We start from the raw sequence: 17879 nt of genomic DNA on the forward strand, positions 1-17879 counted from the left end.
GTGTGGGGAGTAATTCAATGATTGTAAGGATCTTTTCCAATCTAAATGATCCCATGTTAATCATCAGCTTTGAGCAATTTGGAGTCCTGGGCATGCTCAAAGTACCACATACAGGCAGAGGTGCTGCCCAGGTAGGAAAGCCATTATAAATTCTCCATTAATATCTGACCACCTCCCAGGGTTTGCTCACCTCTGCATCTTCCCCAGATCTTTATTTCAGTATTTCAAACCTCTCAAGAGTTTCAGACAGCCACAGAAATGGAGTCAACAGACAAATATTTCCTCTTTCCCACCACAAGTGTGCAATTTCTGCACAGGGATCTTTGGGTCAGAGGCCCAGGTCAGGTCAAGATGAAGTTTGGATGAGGGCCAGCTTTTCTGAACTTAAGATGTCACAGCTTGGACATTTGCTGCCTCTGGAGTGAGTAGTGAGATACTCACAGGTTTGCCTCAAAAAAGGTGCCGAGTTTGACCTTGAAATCCCTCCTCTACTCCAGATACTCCAAAATTTCATCTTGCTAATTAAAATTTGGCTCCTAGTGCAGTTACAGTATTTGGCTCTAGAAATGAACAGATTAAAAACTGCCCTTTTTCACTAAAAACCAGAAACCTTTCCCAAACCATTAAAAAAATAATGCGTCTGCCAGATGCACAGAACCCACACAAAATATCGGACCAAGCTGTGGCACACAGGTACCTTTACAATAATGTCTGCTTTGTCCTGCCAGCACTCACTCCTGATGTGTGCTAACACACACACCCACCCACCCAGAGCCATCCTTCCCTCCAAAACACAGAACTCTAACATATATTAACACAATTCCAGGCTTTTATTCCTTTTTTTTCTGCAACTTTTATTACAAAGCCACAGACACACTGTGCCATTCTGTCTCCTTTGATGTGTTCAGTTACTGTATTTGTCACCAATTGAAAACCACAGAACACTTTTTATCTTCAACGTCTGATAAGTTTTCAGTTCGAAAGGGACCGACCACATAAAGATTGTCCATACAAAGTTTAAAAATGCCATGCACAAACTGGCAGGTAAAGCCATGTTTGATCTGTAATGCAAATAAAATCAACAAAGATAGTGGGTATTAAGCCCAAAATTCCTTTGATCTTTGAAGCTCCAAGGTTTTAAAAGTACAACTGCCTTCGGTATCACAGTCTGGCATGTACATCTATATGCCTATATGCATATGTATACAAACACATAAAAAATCTTCTGTGTTCAACATAGGGTCAGTTACTACCAACAAGACAATGGTTTTCTTTGAACACCCTCTATTCAGGAATGAAGATGTATCCAAATCTTTTCCCACTGAATAAAAACCATATTCATACACAAGCATGACCTGGTTGAACTTATTTAAACTACGGGAGACTTTGCGATATATGCAAAGCACAATCAAGCCCTAAAATTCGATGGCATGCAGTAGGGCTTGGGACAGAGTGACTCAGAAGAGTGCTTGCAGGTACCCTGTGAAGGAAAAAGAATTCCCCAAAAATGTGAAATCCACCCAGGCACAGCCAGCCAGTGCAAGGCCCAGACAAAAAACACAGCCCCTCCTGAACAGGGCATAGGATGATATTTTCCTGGGGGGAAGTTTCACACCATTTTTGGTGCTCAAGATGGAGCAGATACCCGAGGCAGGATGAAATCCCCATTCTTTCTGCAAATCAAGACCTTTATAGCATCTTTCATGGTGCACCCAAAACCAGAGTTGCCTTCTCAGTGCCATGGCTGAGAGCTGCAGCTGCCCTGGGATGATGCATCATCCACGATGGGTAGTTTAATGCAACATTTGCCTTTGGAGAGCTCTGTCAGCAGCACTAGAGATTTATCTTTAATTCAGGAGCTTTAAAGAGCTGGAAGAAGACACTCCTTCCACTTGAGCCATCTGGCAAAATATAAAGTTTTTGACTGCATGATCCAGCACTATGCAGCTGGGTCACAAAGGGCAGAAGGCACTGATGGAGAGTGTTATGCACAGCCTGGAATTCTGTGCTGTATGGGAAATGCAGGAGTGCTTAACTCTCTCTGAGGCTCAGACACAGAGCTGCCACTTGAACTGGTGCCATTAGAAAATCCCTCAGGGTTTGCCTAGGGCTGAACCACACAAACCCAGTTCACCTCCACCTCTGAAGCTGGTGTCAGTACCACTCACAGAGCACGGGTTAGAAGTGTCTCCTTGCTGCAACACTGGCCCAGAGAGCAGAGAAAGGCCACGGGCATACAGGGGAATCCTGCCCTTTGCCATGCCCCTAATGCTGCTGGAATGTGCAGGAGTTTGGGACATTATGATGTAGTAAGTAGCTTCTCATAGGCACAAGATATGAGATGTAGTCCTTAGTATCTCTCATGGAAACATACACTTACTGTCTTCTTGAAATAAAGGTGATGCCCTTACTGTATAGAGGCATATTTAATTTTTTAAATGAAATGACTCAGTATACTACAGCCATTAAGAACTCCTGCCTAAATCATGCCTTATATCCATGACTTGTATAAGTGCTCACATTTAAGCTCCTCTCAGCTCTCCCTGAAGCTGAGAGGATGCATATGAAGATATCCTTAATCTGAATTTTAGGGATTTCATAAAGTTTTGTTAACAAAGTTTAGCTTAACTGTCCTGCTGAAAAATACTACTTATCAATGGGTTGCTTTACTACAACCTCTACAGGAGGACTATCATGAGGGATGGTCTTCCTCTAGGGGTTATTACATGGATAATATACTCCTAAGGCAAGAAAGGGACTTTTTGGAGCAGAATGTATTGGTGAAGCAAGCAGGAGCTGACATGTTTCACTGAATTGGGGCCCCATCTCACAGCACCATGGCTGAGCAAACAGGGAACTGTTTGGTTTGCTGGTGATTCAAACAAACCACCAGAAAAAAATCACTGCAGGTCAACACACAGCAAATACCTTCAGAAATGTTCAGAGAAAAGCAAAGCCTAAAGCACAGCTTTGTTTCAGATTAAATAAAGTATCTCACTTTTAAATGGAGAGCTGGTTTGGTGAGGATCTCTTTAATGGAACAGGCTTCAGAAGGAAGTAACTCCAAACTTAAAAATTAGTGTTTCAAATTTTCCTTTTTTTTTTTGAAATCATCAAACTCTAAATGTAAAGAAGAGAAACAGTTGCAACACTGCTAAACCCGCCTTCTCCAAAGAAAATTTTGGCTCCTGAAGAGCTGGGTGCCTCTCCATAGTGTGCAGCAGAAGGAAGGTTCAAGCCCCCCTGAAGGGGAGCAGCTCCTGTGTTCTCTCCTCACTGTGCCCAGCTCACCCTCCACTGGCTCCTAAAGCAGCTGCAGTTACAAATTAAGTGTTTCACCTGCATTTCATGATTTCCCCTCCAAGCACCCTGAGGCCAAAGCTCCTTTTACAGCCTCACAAATTATTATGCTTTGATTTACAAAATTTTCTTAAAAAAACCGACAAACCACTGCAGGTTTGTGCTTAAAAATCTAATGGAAGATCCTCCCCACGTCCCTCCCTGAAATGCATAGTGAAACAGCTTTCCCTGTGAGCAGAGAACTCTGCTACTGAAGATGGTTGGGGTCCATGAGAAGTGACCTGGCCACTGCAGACCCTCACAGTCAGAATACAGACAGTGGAAAAGGTCAGTTTCTGATGGACAGGATGGTACAGCAGCACCTGAGGTGACAGGAGATGACACCTGGCTAGTGTGAAAAGGCATAGAGACAGGTGGCCTCCAGGTTAGAAGCACAGTTGGTCACAAGCTACAAGAAGTGTGTTCTGAGCATGGCATCTACAGAACCTGAAAAAAAAAATCTTTATTTTCTTTGATCAAAAATACGTATAGAAATGCCTGTTTTGAGGAAAATATCATACATTTTTTTTTCTTGTTTAACAAAATAAATTAAATATACATGACTTCTGTTTAAAATCTATATAGAATTACAAAGGTTTTATATTTTGCAATTGGATTCATTCCCAGTCCATACAGGTATTTAATACAGTCCTTATTTATTTTCTCTTCTTTCCGCTTTTACTGTTGTTTGAACTGCAATGTTTTATCCAAAAGGATATCTGAGGGGAGGGAACAACCACACACAACCTAGGTGGATATTTCTCAAATGCATTGTTTTCCTACAAGATTATTTCATTCTCTTTGCTTCTTACTTTTTTTTCTAATGCTTTCATGTATTTTGCATTGATGCAGAAAATCCAGTAGCTTGTCACCGTAAGCCATCAGAGAAGGACAGTGTGTTTTGCTTTCTTCACCATCAGCAGTTCAATTATTATTTTTATTAATTATTATTATTTCTTAAATATAAATATAAAGCTGTTCTGTACAATGTCCCTCTTTCCTTCTTTTCCTTTTTCCTGGCAGCAGCACTGAGTCCTAGGACCAGGGGAGTGGAGCTGATCTGCAGAATATCCCATGCGAAACAACATGCCTTCGCCTTGCAGAAATTGAACCAACCAGCTTGGTTAGTTGATTGTGATGAACATGACTGAGAAGCACCTGGCATTTCACCTTGTGAACAGAAATTAATTTTTCCAGACTCTCTTGTGTTATTTCTTTTCCCTGGAAGAGATGAATGGGTTACGTCTCCCGGTGCTTTGGCACTAATGCTCAAGTACATCAGAGCTCAAGCCACTTGGAGCAGGACAGGTCTGGGGGCTTCCCACCAAAGCAAATGAAGCACAGCAGGCATAGGAACAGCTGTGCCCATCCAGAAAAGTACCACACACACCTCTTGCTCTACCTGCTCCTTTCAGTAACACAAGGAAGGAGGTGGTGGTTCACATCCCTGTGTCCCATCTCACTTGTTGCCACTTTGATTAAAATATCCAGGAAGGCTCTGCTGCTGGAGATAGCTTCCTCTCTGCTGTGACTCGGAGATCCTTCATTATTCCTTGGCTACATCCTGATTGCAATAATTAAAAAAAAAAAACAACTCTTTTCTCTCTCTTTCTCTATTATATATATATTTATATAGATAGATATAGATATATACACATATATATATACACACATACACACACGCATATACAATCATATATATATGTATATATATATTTAAAATTACATATATAATCTTTTCTGTCTGCTTTGCCTGTTGCTGGCAGTGCGAGCTGACTCGGAGCAGTCTCTGCTGAGGTACCACAAGGAAAAGCCCAGATGAGCCACAGTACACGGGGCCAACCCTTAGCACTGGTACTGGATGTGTTGGTGCTGGTGCACTTTGCCCTCCACATGTGAGTGGGTGTGGGTGTGGATGTCCGTGTAGATCTTTGGGTACATTTTGGAGGCCATGGCAGGGGCCAGGGCAGGCCCCTGGGACAGTAAATGCTGCTGCTGGGCAACGTATTCCTCGTAGTTTATGGAAGAGATGCAGTCCTTGTCGGGGACCTGGGAGACACAGATCCTGTCCCGGGGCTGCGGCCGGTGCACGGGGGCAGCAGCTGGAGGGGAGCAGGGCTTCTTCTTGGACTGGCACAGCCACAGCAGGATCGTCCCAAAGATGAAGACAGCTCCAGCAGGGATGCCGATGATCACAGGCCAGGGCAGGCTGCTGGCAGAGGAAGGGGGCACAGGTGCACTGGGAGGCTTGGGATCTGGACATGGTGGCAGGAGAGAGACAGAAAGAGTTAATTAAATGCAGGCAAAGTGGATTCAAAACAGATGTCACACGGGCTGGCTGTTGTACAGGCTGTCTGGTAACCCTGCCAGACCAAGTAACAAGGGAGAAATCAAGCCAGCACATGATGTTTGGTAACTGCTCTGCCTTTCAGAGCTCCTGGAAGGACAAGCAACTCATTTTCTCTGGTTTAGGGGTCAGGAGGGGAGTCTTTGGGGAATTTTATAACTCTCTTATCCAAACTTTAATGGATGCACACTATAGCCAGCCTGAGAGAGTTTCCTAACACTCACTCTGTTACGGAGTGGGCTTTGCTGCCCAGACTGAAGGACACAACACAGGACATGTCAGTAAAACCTCACTGTCAGCAGCCCAGGAGGCACAATCAGGTTGCACAGAGCCACAGCACTCTGGCCACCCACCTCTGCCACATGTAGCTCTGCCTGCAAGGGCTTCAGACACTCTCTAGCAATCCTGTCCAACAATCCTGGAGCTACCCAACAATGCTCCACCATGGCAGGGAGAATGAATGTGGGGTTTTGGAGGTGTTGTCTTTTGAGTTTCTTGTGTGGTTTCTTGTGTGGGAGGAAGGCTGAAGGATGGGAAAAATGTAGGTGAGCTGGTGACCCCTCTTGGTTCCCAAGGCATAGAGAACTGCAAGTTCACTCAGCACTGAAGTGTGTCCCCAGCTTCTTACACCAAATGGGCTCTACCACCACCAGACTCTTTGAAGCTGCTGTTGGCTTTTCAAGGGCAATAAATTCAGCTACTGGAGGAGATAAGATGCTTTAGACATCATCTTTCACAACCACCTCCTCCTTTATCTCTCTGCTGTCAGCAGTCTGTACATCCCTGGATAGCCACTCCAGTTTCTCAGCCTGATCTCCTGAGTTATAGACCCAAAAGGAGTCCTGGGGTAGGATTCTAGCTATGAAAATCCTTGTCTAGATAGCTACCAGCTGGAATATCCAATGCCTTGAAACACACCCAGGTACAGAATACAGCTGGCAGGGAGACCCCCCGGAAACTTCAAGAACCACAGGCTATCCAAATCATTCAATATGCTATATTCAAACATGTATCACTTAACTTTCAAGATAAATTTCTTTAAGACACTAATGTCTTTTTCTCTCCTTGACAAATAATCCTATGGGTAGTTTGAAATGTTAAATACATACCATGTGGTCTCTTTGAAGTTAGGAGGACCTATACTTTGACCTCAACAGACGAAATTTTGATTCACCAACACTGGAAATTACAGAATAGTTTAGGCTGTAAGGGGAGTCTGGTCCAGCCCCCTGTTAAAAACATGACAGGATCAGAGAACTGACCCATCAGCTGACCACGAAAACAGAAGCCTTCATGTCGGTTGGTAGAAATCCTATGTTGGGCTGAAGCAAAAGCATTTTGATATTCGTCCATGTTCCTCAGAACTGTCTATGTCAAATCTGGTAGATTTACAAACCAAATGGTCTTTTTTAACTCATGGCTTTACAGCCTCACCTTTGCATCTTAGGGCAAGCTGGGTTCTCCTTCTCCATCACTGCTAATAACAACAGGCCTGCAGGCTCTGGCTCTGGCATGAAGCCTCATTACAGTCCCATTTAAATCCATGGAAACTCTCCCCCTGATTTCAGTGGGAGCTGGATGAGACTCTCATAGGTCAGAAACTCCCAGAGGCTTGAAGTTATATCCCACCCATGCAGTTTTCCCTTGGTATTGACAGAGTATAGTCCTAAATCCAAAATATTTATCGGGGTAGAACTGCGTAGTCAGAAGACAAAGGAGAAAATGACCAGGCAAGGATGGTGTGTCTGAAACACATTTGATACAGTCTCAGTTGGATGTGGCCACCAGCTCTGAGGTCTGGGGAGAGAAGGCAGCAGCTGTGAGTTTGGTACTGGGGCCCCAGGGGACCATTGGGTAAGAATTTAACTAATCAATCATTCTGGTTTTCACACTCATTCATTTCATTTCCTTGTGACCCGGACAGTTTTTATTCTTCTCTCATTTTATGGGCCTGCATCATTGTTTCCTTTTACCAGTAAAATCAATATAAATAAGGGCAAGAGAAAGGGGAAATGTTAGGGAATGAGGTTGCAAACTATGCTGCTATTCAGTTCCCCTCTCCCATCCTGCAGCCTACCACTGAAGTGATTTAGTGTCTGCAACTGCAGTATCCTTTCCCAGCTTGATCCTCTTTCATACAGGAGCAGATAATTCAATTTATTTCACCTGGATAACTGAGAGGGGACCTCATCAATGTCTATAAGTATCTGCAGGGAGGTGTCAAGAGCAGGCTCTGCTCCATGATGCCAAGCAAAGGACAAGAAGAAAGGGCAGAAAATGATGCCCAGGAAGTTCCACCTGAACATGAGGAAGAACTTCTTTATTGTGCAGTAACTGAGCACTGAACAGATTGCCCAGAGAGGGTTTGGAGTCTCCCTCACTGGAGATATTCCAGAACCATCCTGTGCCACGTGCTCTGGACTGACTCTGCTTGAGCAGGGAGGTTGGACCAGATGACCTGCTGTGGTTCCTTCCAACCTGACCCATTCCGTGATTCTGTGATTATTCCCCAGGAACGGAGAAGAGGAAGTATCATCAACAGGATTTCAGCAGGGACTGATTTAAATCAGGGCTGATTTTGTCCCCCATTCTTTCTTATCGGAACTGGGCTAGCCTAAATCGCACAGCACCACAGAGGGCCAGGGAGCCGATGGGCATCAGTAGTTGAATGATTAAACACCATGATGCAGACAGTGGTACAGATGCAGGAAAATCTCACAACTCACCTGGCAGGACTGTGAGAAAAGCACTGCGGAAGCTGTAGCCCATGGTGTTTGCCCCGAGGCAAATGTACATCCCTGCATCCTCCTCCTTGGCTCGAGTAATCATCAGTTTGTTCAGGTAGGAACCATCTGGGCGGGACCAGACCTCCCCTGTGGGCAGCACGACGAACTTCTGCCCCCCGACATCGATGGTGGAGTTGTACTTGCTCTCCGTGCCGTACTCCACCCTCTTCAGCCACTGGATGACGGGTTTGACGTCGCTGCGCACTTTGCACTGGAAGGATGTGGTCCCACCATAGTCCACCGTCGTGTTGACAGGGTGTGTCCCTGTCAGGATGGGCTTGGACCTTGTCCTCTCTGCACAGAAACACAGGGAGCTCCATGGGGAAAGGTGTTTGCCAATCTCAGTAACTTGCAATTGCAGAAACATAGGAAAAAGGTGTAGGAGGGATGCAAAATCATAGTCTATCCCAACTCCCTGCCCCAAGGCAGGCTGAGATTTCTGCAAACATTTGCCCAGCCTCTGCCAAAGCCTCCAATGGTATATGCTCTCCAGTCTCTCCAGACAACTCCTCCACTGTCTGAGGTTTAGCAAGTGTGTTCTCATGCTCAGCCTGAATCTTTCTGTTTACAAGGAAGTTCCTTTTCTACCTGCATCAGAACTGGAGTAATGTATGGTTTCCCTCTGAGCCCTTATATTTTGGAAGATTTTCTTCATCCCTCTCTTCTGCACACTGAACAACTCTCCTACCTGTGATTCTGTGATGGTGTGTCTCTTACAACCATGACCTTTACATGTCCATTTACAGGCTCCAAGAGAGAGCCTTTATGTGCTCTCAGACACAACCTCAGGTTTTTACCAGATTATTTACAAATACTTATCTATTAAGAACCCACACCAGAACTACTGTGGCTACCCCCAGTTTGGGGATAGTGAGGGGTGGGGTGAGACATACTCTTTCTTCCTTTGGCCTTCTCAAATGTTCCCTATGGACAGACAAAATCTGATGGGAAAAGACCCCTTCTTTCACAGACTATGGCAGGCCATGGATATTCTCATCTTTGGTCTGAAAGTCCTTCAGAAGATACCTGTCACCTCTCAACCTGGGCCTGGTAGTTGTTCATGGGGACCAAACTCTATTGGAAGTAATCCTATGCCATGTCACCAACTGCTGGAAGAGCTGAGACCACAGGCACTACCAGCAAGGAAGACTTTAACTTCATCCTCACCTCCCTGCTTTTATCATTCCTTTCTTTGGTATAACCATCACCACACTCACTATGGAGAAAATTTTTTGTGGAGGATGAGCTCAGAACGCTTTGGCTTTTCTAGCCAGTAACAAAATCTTCCCTTTTTCACAAATTATTTTTGCCTCAAGCCTCAGGTAAGGCAGGGAACGAGATGGAGGGAAAGGAAATCAAACTGAAGAACTTCACAAGGCCATCCTTTCCAGCATGATCCTAAGTCCAAGGTTGTGTCAGAACCACATAAAGTGAAAGGAAAAATGTATGCCTCATTCTGAGGAATGTTTGGATTTTTTTTTTTTAGTGTTAGGATCAGATAAATCAGTCACAGTTTCCAGACAAGGAGGTACTGCAAACCTCTATCCTAGGCACAGGAGAAATTATGGTATCACAGTGGGTGGTAACTGCTGGCAATCATCAACTCCTTTTGATGGCAAACACTGTTGGATTGAGCACATAACAAAACAGCTCCCACCAGCACTGGCTTTGGAATGAGAGGATGGAACAATGGACCCTCTTTCAAAAACTCGGGATAAGGAGGGCTCTAAAGATGTGCTTGGGAAACAAAAATACCGCAGTAGTCCCTGTAGGCTTTGCCTTGGAACTGTGAGCAGCAATCGCAGCCGGGGAGACTGAGACTCAGAAAAGCAGGACTTAGGAGGCAAGGCTCAGGGAGGGGGGAAGGAGGAAATTGAATAAAACCTGTAATGCTCCACAGAATGATGTTAAAAATAGAAAGATGTTGGGAAAGATGGAACAGGAAAACCTTGGAAATATGATTGCCTGACAAAAGATTTTGGGAATATGAAAACTACAGGCAACATCGAAATGAAAGCCACTTTTGAAATACCAGGTCTTAGTTACTGAACAACTAGAAAACAATGGTATGGCCACTGAAGTAATCCCCTCTTGATGAAACAATACCCTCTGCTTGCAAACAGGTCCAAGGGTCAGAGCAGACCCTACTAGCTCAGCAGAAGGGGTCCAAAGAGTAGTTTTTAGAAGTTAAGATGTAACACTCTATGGTAATATAAGAACTCTTATAGGCTGTATGTAAATGCTATAGGATTTGTATCTTGTATTAGATTGGTTAGTGACAATTAGAATATTCAGTACAGAAGATGATTTATTGTATTGTAACCAGGACTTCAGACATTCTGATTCTGATTCTCTCTTCTCTATTCCTCTCTTCCACTTCTACTCTTACTTCCACTCTTGCTCTTACACCCTCTCTCTCTCTCACCTGCTTACTCTCTTGGGCCTGCTCAGAGCTGAGTCTAGCAGCTCTGAGCAGTGCCCCTATACCCACGCCTTTACAATAAACCGACTGTGTCCCAAGACCTGCCTATAGAGATCTCTCCGCCCGGTCCCGACAGAACCCCGAAACCCGTAACCTACAGAAAGATGTCTGAAAACTGCTTAATGCCCTTATCTCCTTGACTCTAGTTCCAGCTTTGGTTACTGTTTTCACTCCTAGCCAGCAAAAGCTAATGAAAACAAAGGTTACATACATCTCTAAGTTGATAAAAACCAAGATAAACAGGGACACAGAAAGGGGTTTGTTCCTGGTGCTGTCTGGTTTTGATGAAGTGAAAATGCCACAGCTGCCATTAGGATGGGGCTTGATTCATTTCCCTGCCTCTGCTCCTGGTTTTAGTGTAAACACATGTTTTTACTGTCTCCACACAGCTGCATCTTTATCAATCCCAGATGTCCAGCAGGTTTGTGCCTTCAGAGCCCAACAGAGCTTCCCACATGTGCTTTTAATTCCTGTGATTCTAGAGAAAGGACTTATCAGAGAACAGATCTTTACCTTTAAGAACCATCTTTCACACTGGGATAAACTTTCTCATACTAAAATGTATGCAGAGACAAACAACATGCTTTCCAAGTGGCTGGAAATAGCCCTCCATGCCCCTGCTCCTCATTAATGAAGGCTATTCAATCTTCCCTCCACTCAGCTCATCTTCTCCTCTTTCTTGAGTTGGCTACTCTGTAATCATGTCCATGACAACTTATGATGATGTCATAGGCAAAGCACAGTGATTTAAGAATAAGACCTCTTCTCTGGTAAACTTAGGAAGGATTTGAGTATAATTATCCTCAGCAATAATAGGAGAAACAGGAGATAAGAGAGCAAGAATCAGAATAGCTAGATAGTAAGAAGAGCAATTTACCTCACCACAATGGAGGGTAATCCCCCACAGCTCATCTTCTAAGGACTGAATCTTTAAAGCTATGTAGGCATCTAAAGATACAGACAAGACCCTAGCGGGTGTTTTGGGCTTTTTTTTAGTAACTTATTTGTACCTGCTTGGACCTTCATATGGCCAAATGTTTTTTAGAATCTGGCCCTAAAGCCTTGTCTGGCCAGTCACTCTAGACATAAGATTTCTGCTAATTCTGTTGGGGGACTTCTGGATTAAATTTTGAATTGACTGGTTTCAGCCATTCTGACATAATAATCTGGGCTATCCTAGATATTCCCCCCTCACTCCATGTACTTGAAAGGGCTTTCTCTGTTAGTTCTCAGTCTGTCCTGGAATTGACTCTCCTGTAGAAGACTGAACTGGGCAATGGTGAACTTCCACCATGCAAGTGCCTGTGGAGATGATTGTTTCCCAAGTACCTGTCCTCATTTCAGCTCCTAAATGGTCTTGTTGCTACTCTGTCTTGCCCAGGTTTCAGGTTCATTTCAGTAATGTTCCTCTCTGATGTTTTTAGCACTTCCCCATTTCCGTGTCCAGCTATCAACACTGCACCCTTGCCATTGCACTGCTTTGACAGAGCCAGCCCCCTTCTCCAAGGCCCCTCTCTGCTCTCCCTCCCAGAGGCTGCACTTACGGATCACTTCAACTTTGTACGTTGCATTGATTTCTCCAACTTTGTTAAACACCCGGCAGGTGTACTTCCCGCTGTCCTCCGGCTTCAGGTTCTTCAGGTTCAACGTCCACTTCTTCTTCTTGTTCTCCCCAATCTCCTGGGGAGTGAGGGGCTTGTTGTCCTTCAGCCATGTGATGTCAGGCCTGGGGTTGCCGCTGGCCACGCACTTGAGGCGGATGGAGCTGCCAACGGGGCGGGCGATCACTCTCCGTCTCATCTTGGTAGGCTGAGTGAACCTGGGCCGGGCTGCAAAAGGCATCAGAACAGACTGTGGTGAGCACAGGACATGAGCAAAGAAGGAAACTATTGTCAAGTCTTATGGCCAAATTTGCCTGAGAGGCAGCCCTGTACATACCAGCCCTGTACATACCAGCGTATCACTCTCCCTCATATCAGCTCAAACTGTTTTCCTTAGAAGGGATTCACCACCCAGCCTGATGCATCTGAATGTCTACTGGACTGCTCTGGCCACTGCACTAACCTTCTGCATGGCACAACCCCAGAATTTCTGTGTCTGTAAGGCAATTGCACCAGACCATCTCACAAAATAACACCAAAATCACGCTATTGCAGCTGAAGGCAAAATGCAGCCCCATAATCACACTGTAATTGTTACCATATTCCACAAAGTCCTTAGCCAAGACCAAAGGAAAACAACTCAGATTCCTGTCATGCTGACCATTTTCTCAATTTTTTGCTTGTCACATGAAGCTTCATTTTCTGAAGATGTTTTGCCCCTTAGTTCTCAGTGGCTTTACTGGGACTTAAGAAGAGTCAGCATCTTTTCAATATGTAGGAAAGTCTTAGAAGTGTGACAGACTTCTGTACATTGATCTGAACTTAAATGTATACAATTCATTCAGCTCCAGTTTACAAAGCCTTCAAGCTGAACGGTCCAAAGAAGCAAACAAAGAAATGGAAAGATCCAGTAAAACTCTATGAGTTTGTTATTAGAGGATACCCCATGCCAGTCCATCCCAAAACTGGAGAATCTGAAGCAATAGCTGCTGGTGGACAGAAGCATGGGTTAAGGCAGTCATCTTGTCTTAGCAAAGAAATCACCAATATTTCTAAGAGCAGAGACAAGAAACTTAGAGAAATGCAAGGCTCTCACCTGGTAAAATCTGAAATTTAATGAAGAATTTAAAAGACATGACAAATTTCTCACAGTTACTTTAACTACACAGTGCTAGTCCAGGGACACTTCTAACCAAGCCCATCATAGAATTGTTGAAGTTGGAAAAGACTTCTGAGATCATTGAGTTCAACCATTAATCTAGCACTGCCAGCTCCACCACTAAACCATGTCCCTAAGCAGCACATCTACATGCTTTTTAAGCACTTCTAGGGATTCCTTGGGCAGCTACAGGATGGCCTGGTGGGACTCTCTGCTTGACAGCCAGCCCTGCTGCCCAGGGCTGAGGGCCAGAAGCTCTGGGATGTGCATTATAGTGGAGCTTTCCTGAATGGAAGAGGCTGGTCTGCAGCTTCCTGTCTCCAAGCACTGGGGAATGGCAGCCATTGCCCTCTGCGTATCCCTTAGTCCTCACTCCCCTGCAGCCTTGGCCAACATCCCTCCCTCTTGGAAGAGGACACCCTTTGGCATACCCCTCTCTGCAGAGTGCTTCTCCATAGGGGAAACCATCTGTCTCCACAGCCTTCCCTTGCCCCCATGGCTGTCATTTTGGGTCCCAGCCATTCCGTGTTATTTCAAACTCCTGCTCAGAAATGCTTTGCTCTCCATGCAGAGGCTTTCATGTGTAATCCAATGAACCGGAGTAACTCCGGCACTGGAAGTCTTTGCCGTGACAGCTGAGCAGCAAGTGTGACATACTAACCCCCTGCACAGGTCGTGGTGCCTGAATTGCTGGGTGTTCCCTTTGGGGTCTGCTGCAGGAGGCCCCCTCACAGCAAAGACAATCCCCCTCCCTGACAATGAACCCTGTCAGAGCTGAACACTGTGGGCAACGGCATCCCAAATTTCAGTCTGAGCCGAGGGAGACGTGCTGATAAGGGCTGTCATTGTGGAAATTGAGAAAATGTCTGCAAGGCTCATGGAGAGGTCAGGAATCAGCCATGCAATGGGTCTGAACAGTTACTCTCTAATATGGCAGTAATTGACTCTGAGACCAGGAACTCCAGGTCCAAGTAGAGGGGAGATCCTCATGGATAGGATTCCTGAGCTGGGACTAACATACCGAAGAGCAAGATGGAGCCAGGACAGTCGCACTTCCCCAGCAGACTGAAAAGATAATGAGTGACTCTGAGCTCTCGGAAGGACTCGGTGGAATCCCTGCTCAGTAAGGGCATTGTAAGACAGAAACTCTTTCCACTCAAAAATGCAAGTCTTTTAACATTTCTGGTTTTCCTCCCACTGTGACTCCCATGAGTCTGTCTGGAGTTTTGCATTCACTCCTCGTACATGGTTGCCCAAATACATACCAAACTACAGGTAAAGCTACACTTCTCTGGCTCTTCTGGCTTTCTTTCTTTCTTTCTCTGTTTAAAAAAGGTTAAGTGATTATGTGGTCTCAAAAGCTACTCCAGGCTGTGTGCAATATGCTGAAACCAGATCCCATTTACACAGTCCTGAATGTTTCCTTGACAAAAGCCTGAATTGGACAAGTTTAGAAAAGCCAGTTAACAAAACAGGAGAAAGAGAGAGGCACACACACATTAGAGAGAAAAAGAGACCCAGCAAGCACAAAGGAGAAAGAGGAGAAGCAGCACTGTGAGAGACAGGCAGAAAAGATCTCTTTTGAGTTGATGCTAAATGTCTGTCCCCAAATCTGTACCATTTACAGTTTTGCTTGTTGGAGTGCCAGCAAATGCCATTACAAAGTGCTTCTGTTATTCACATGCTTGTTCTCCTCCACATCACTTGGCATTTGCTTCATAAACATGAACCACACATTTGTACAGTATAAATTATGTCACACTCAAGAACAAGGGAAAACACAAGTGGATGGGGACAAAGAGACAGTGTTGTGTACGGGCTCCTGGCTGAAATGCTGTTTACCATGATGATTTATTCAAAGCTAATGAAAATTAAATACAACGGAAGTCTGTCAGCACAAAGACCTGCGAAGGAATTCAGCGGTCTCCTCTCTCTGTGGGACACCTTGAGAGGCATGGATCAGTCCCTAAGGCTTCTGTTAGACGTTTCTCATACAAAGTGAGGTGATTATATGAAAAATGTTGTCTTCTGTCATCTACCACCATTACCTCCACATAGTGACAGTCACTACCACTTCCGGCTTTCGTGATAATTACAAAAAAAGAGTCACAATAGGACTAAGTATTGAAATACTTTCAAGTCCAGTTAAGAGCTCAGTCAGTTGTGGGAAGACATGGATGGGGGTATCTATCTTTCCCCACATCAGTTCCCTGCTTTCCCCAGGTAGATAGAAAGCAAAGAAGAGATTTTTTTTTTACCATGCTTCTCCTCTCACACTTCTCCAGGGCCCAGGACTGTGACAACACAAACTGCATTTTCACCCATCATCCTCCAGTGACGTACAGTCACACACTGACCCTCCCTCCACACCAGCTCACACCAGCAATTTACTGGTGAATAGTGCTGGATGGAAAGGGTTTAGGTGGGTGCATGGCCAGCCCCAGGCACTTCTCTGCTTAGGGAGAGGAGAGGAGGAGGGACAGGGGAAAAAGCAGAGGTTCAGGAACACTCGCAGCACAAAGGACGGGGCCAGGGCAGCACAGAGTAAGACACGGTCTGATACAAGATTGTCAGTGCCTAACCATTTTAGTAGGGCTTACATCTTTTCTTTGTAATACAATTGTTGTGTCATCGTACTGATCTATCATCCAGCAGCTCTACCAGGAGCACCATGGTAATGAAGAGTGGAGAGATGGCAGCTTTGTACTAGCTGCTGAACCCCTTCCAAAGTACTCCTGACCTGTAGTTTATCTAAGACACCCTTCCTCCAGCTCTAAAATGTTGTCATCCCTTTCCAGAATGAGTGGAGGTTACCTTTTCTCCCCAGACAAGCTCAGTCTGAGATAATGTCTCGGGGTGACTTTATGATGTGTATCCCCTATCGCTGCCCCATGCCCAGCTACGTAATTCAAGTGTAGCCTGGACTACACCACAGCACATCACATCCCTTGTTTGTCAGCTCCTGAAGAAAACTGGCCTCAGCTTAAGTGGTGGGGACTCATATGGCAAAAACCTGTCAAGTTCCACCCCTACCACTGCTGTGAGGCTTTCCCTGGCCACAAATATGGTACAAAGCCATCTCTGTATTTTAAAACTAAAGAGGGATGTACTGCACAAGCAAAATGGAAATGCTGTGCTTCATCCACTGAGCTCAAAAACTCACATCACACTCCTGTCAGCAATGGCCAAAAGCTGTCTGGCATCACACTGACAACTTTTTGTCCTTCAAGGAGTGCTTGGACCAAACTGGGCCTGCCAGTCCTGTGGTGATTCAGAGCCTGTTCCAAGTGAGATTTTAGCAGTTCCCCAAAGCTCTGTAACAGCAACAGAACCTTCTGCCTGAACAGTCCAGGGCTTGGAGAAGTTCAGGCAGGTGTCTAAAAGAGAGGGTGATCTTAAAAAATACTCATCTTGGCTTAGTGCTAATTCTCCTGAAGTGAAGTCAGACCTCCCATTTGCCCTCAGTTGGAGAATGTTATGTTGGCACTGAAGACTTTTGGAAATATTGCTGTAAAAGTCAATATGCTTTTTATAGGGAGTCTATGAAAGCTGTAATAGCTGCACATGCAAAAGAAAGTCACTGCCCAGAAAAACAAATACAAGGGAGAGCCATGCTGGGGTAAATGGCAGGGGGCCCTAGGGCCAACCACAGGCTGCATTTTGCAGGACCCTTGGATGGAATCCATTCACACCAACACATTCAGCTGACACTGTTTATTATTTGACCATATGTAGGGAGAACTCACTCCAGTCGCTCTGCCTTTCCTCTCCATCAGCAACTGAGAAACAGCACTGAACCAAGAACTGAGGAAAACCACGAAACACACACTGTTCCTTACCCCACTGCTTCCCAGAATGATCTTCATATTCTCCGTTGGAGCCTTCAGGCACCTGGCTGTCCTTTCCTGAGCTGGCATCATCTGTGAAGGAAAGGAAAGGGAAAATGTTAAGAAGGTCTCCTGCAGCACAACAGGATGACAACAGGAGTTTGCATTTCCTGCTGGAGACACCATGCAGCTGAAACAAACTCAATATACAGTAGGCACCCACATCCTGGCACCTACATCCTGGCCAGTTTAATGAACAACTTAGTTTTCTGCTTTAAGAGTGTTTCGGCAGGCTACCAAATCAATGGGAGTTTAATCAATGTTGCCATTAACAGCTG

The 17879-nt window shown here is 45.1% G+C and overlaps 1 protein-coding gene across 5 annotated transcripts in view; it reads right to left on the reverse strand.

The window, feature by feature from the left end:
- Positions 1-807: 807 nt before the first annotated feature.
- FGFRL1 (fibroblast growth factor receptor like 1) overlaps positions 808-17879 on the reverse strand; it is a 169957-nt gene continuing 152885 nt past the window's right edge. For all 5 annotated transcript variants that reach the window (XM_042053002.1, XM_042052999.1, XM_042053001.1 and 2 more), the window contains 4 exons: positions 17554-17634; positions 12499-12783; positions 8413-8766; positions 808-5594 (listed from right to left, as the gene is read on the reverse strand). In XM_042053002.1, the coding sequence (XP_041908936.1) occupies positions 5185-5594; positions 8413-8766; positions 12499-12783; positions 17554-17634 (1130 nt within the window). In that variant the 3' untranslated portion in view covers positions 808-5184. The remainder of the gene's footprint in view (positions 5595-8412; positions 8767-12498; positions 12784-17553; positions 17635-17879) is intronic.

This window comes from Corvus kubaryi, unplaced genomic scaffold (assembly GCF_017639235.1).
Source record: "Corvus kubaryi isolate FWS band 111438036 unplaced genomic scaffold, C.kubaryi_AGA036_p1.0 split1-131, whole genome shotgun sequence".
In the NCBI taxonomy this organism is placed as follows: domain Eukaryota; kingdom Metazoa; phylum Chordata; class Aves; order Passeriformes; family Corvidae; genus Corvus; species Corvus kubaryi.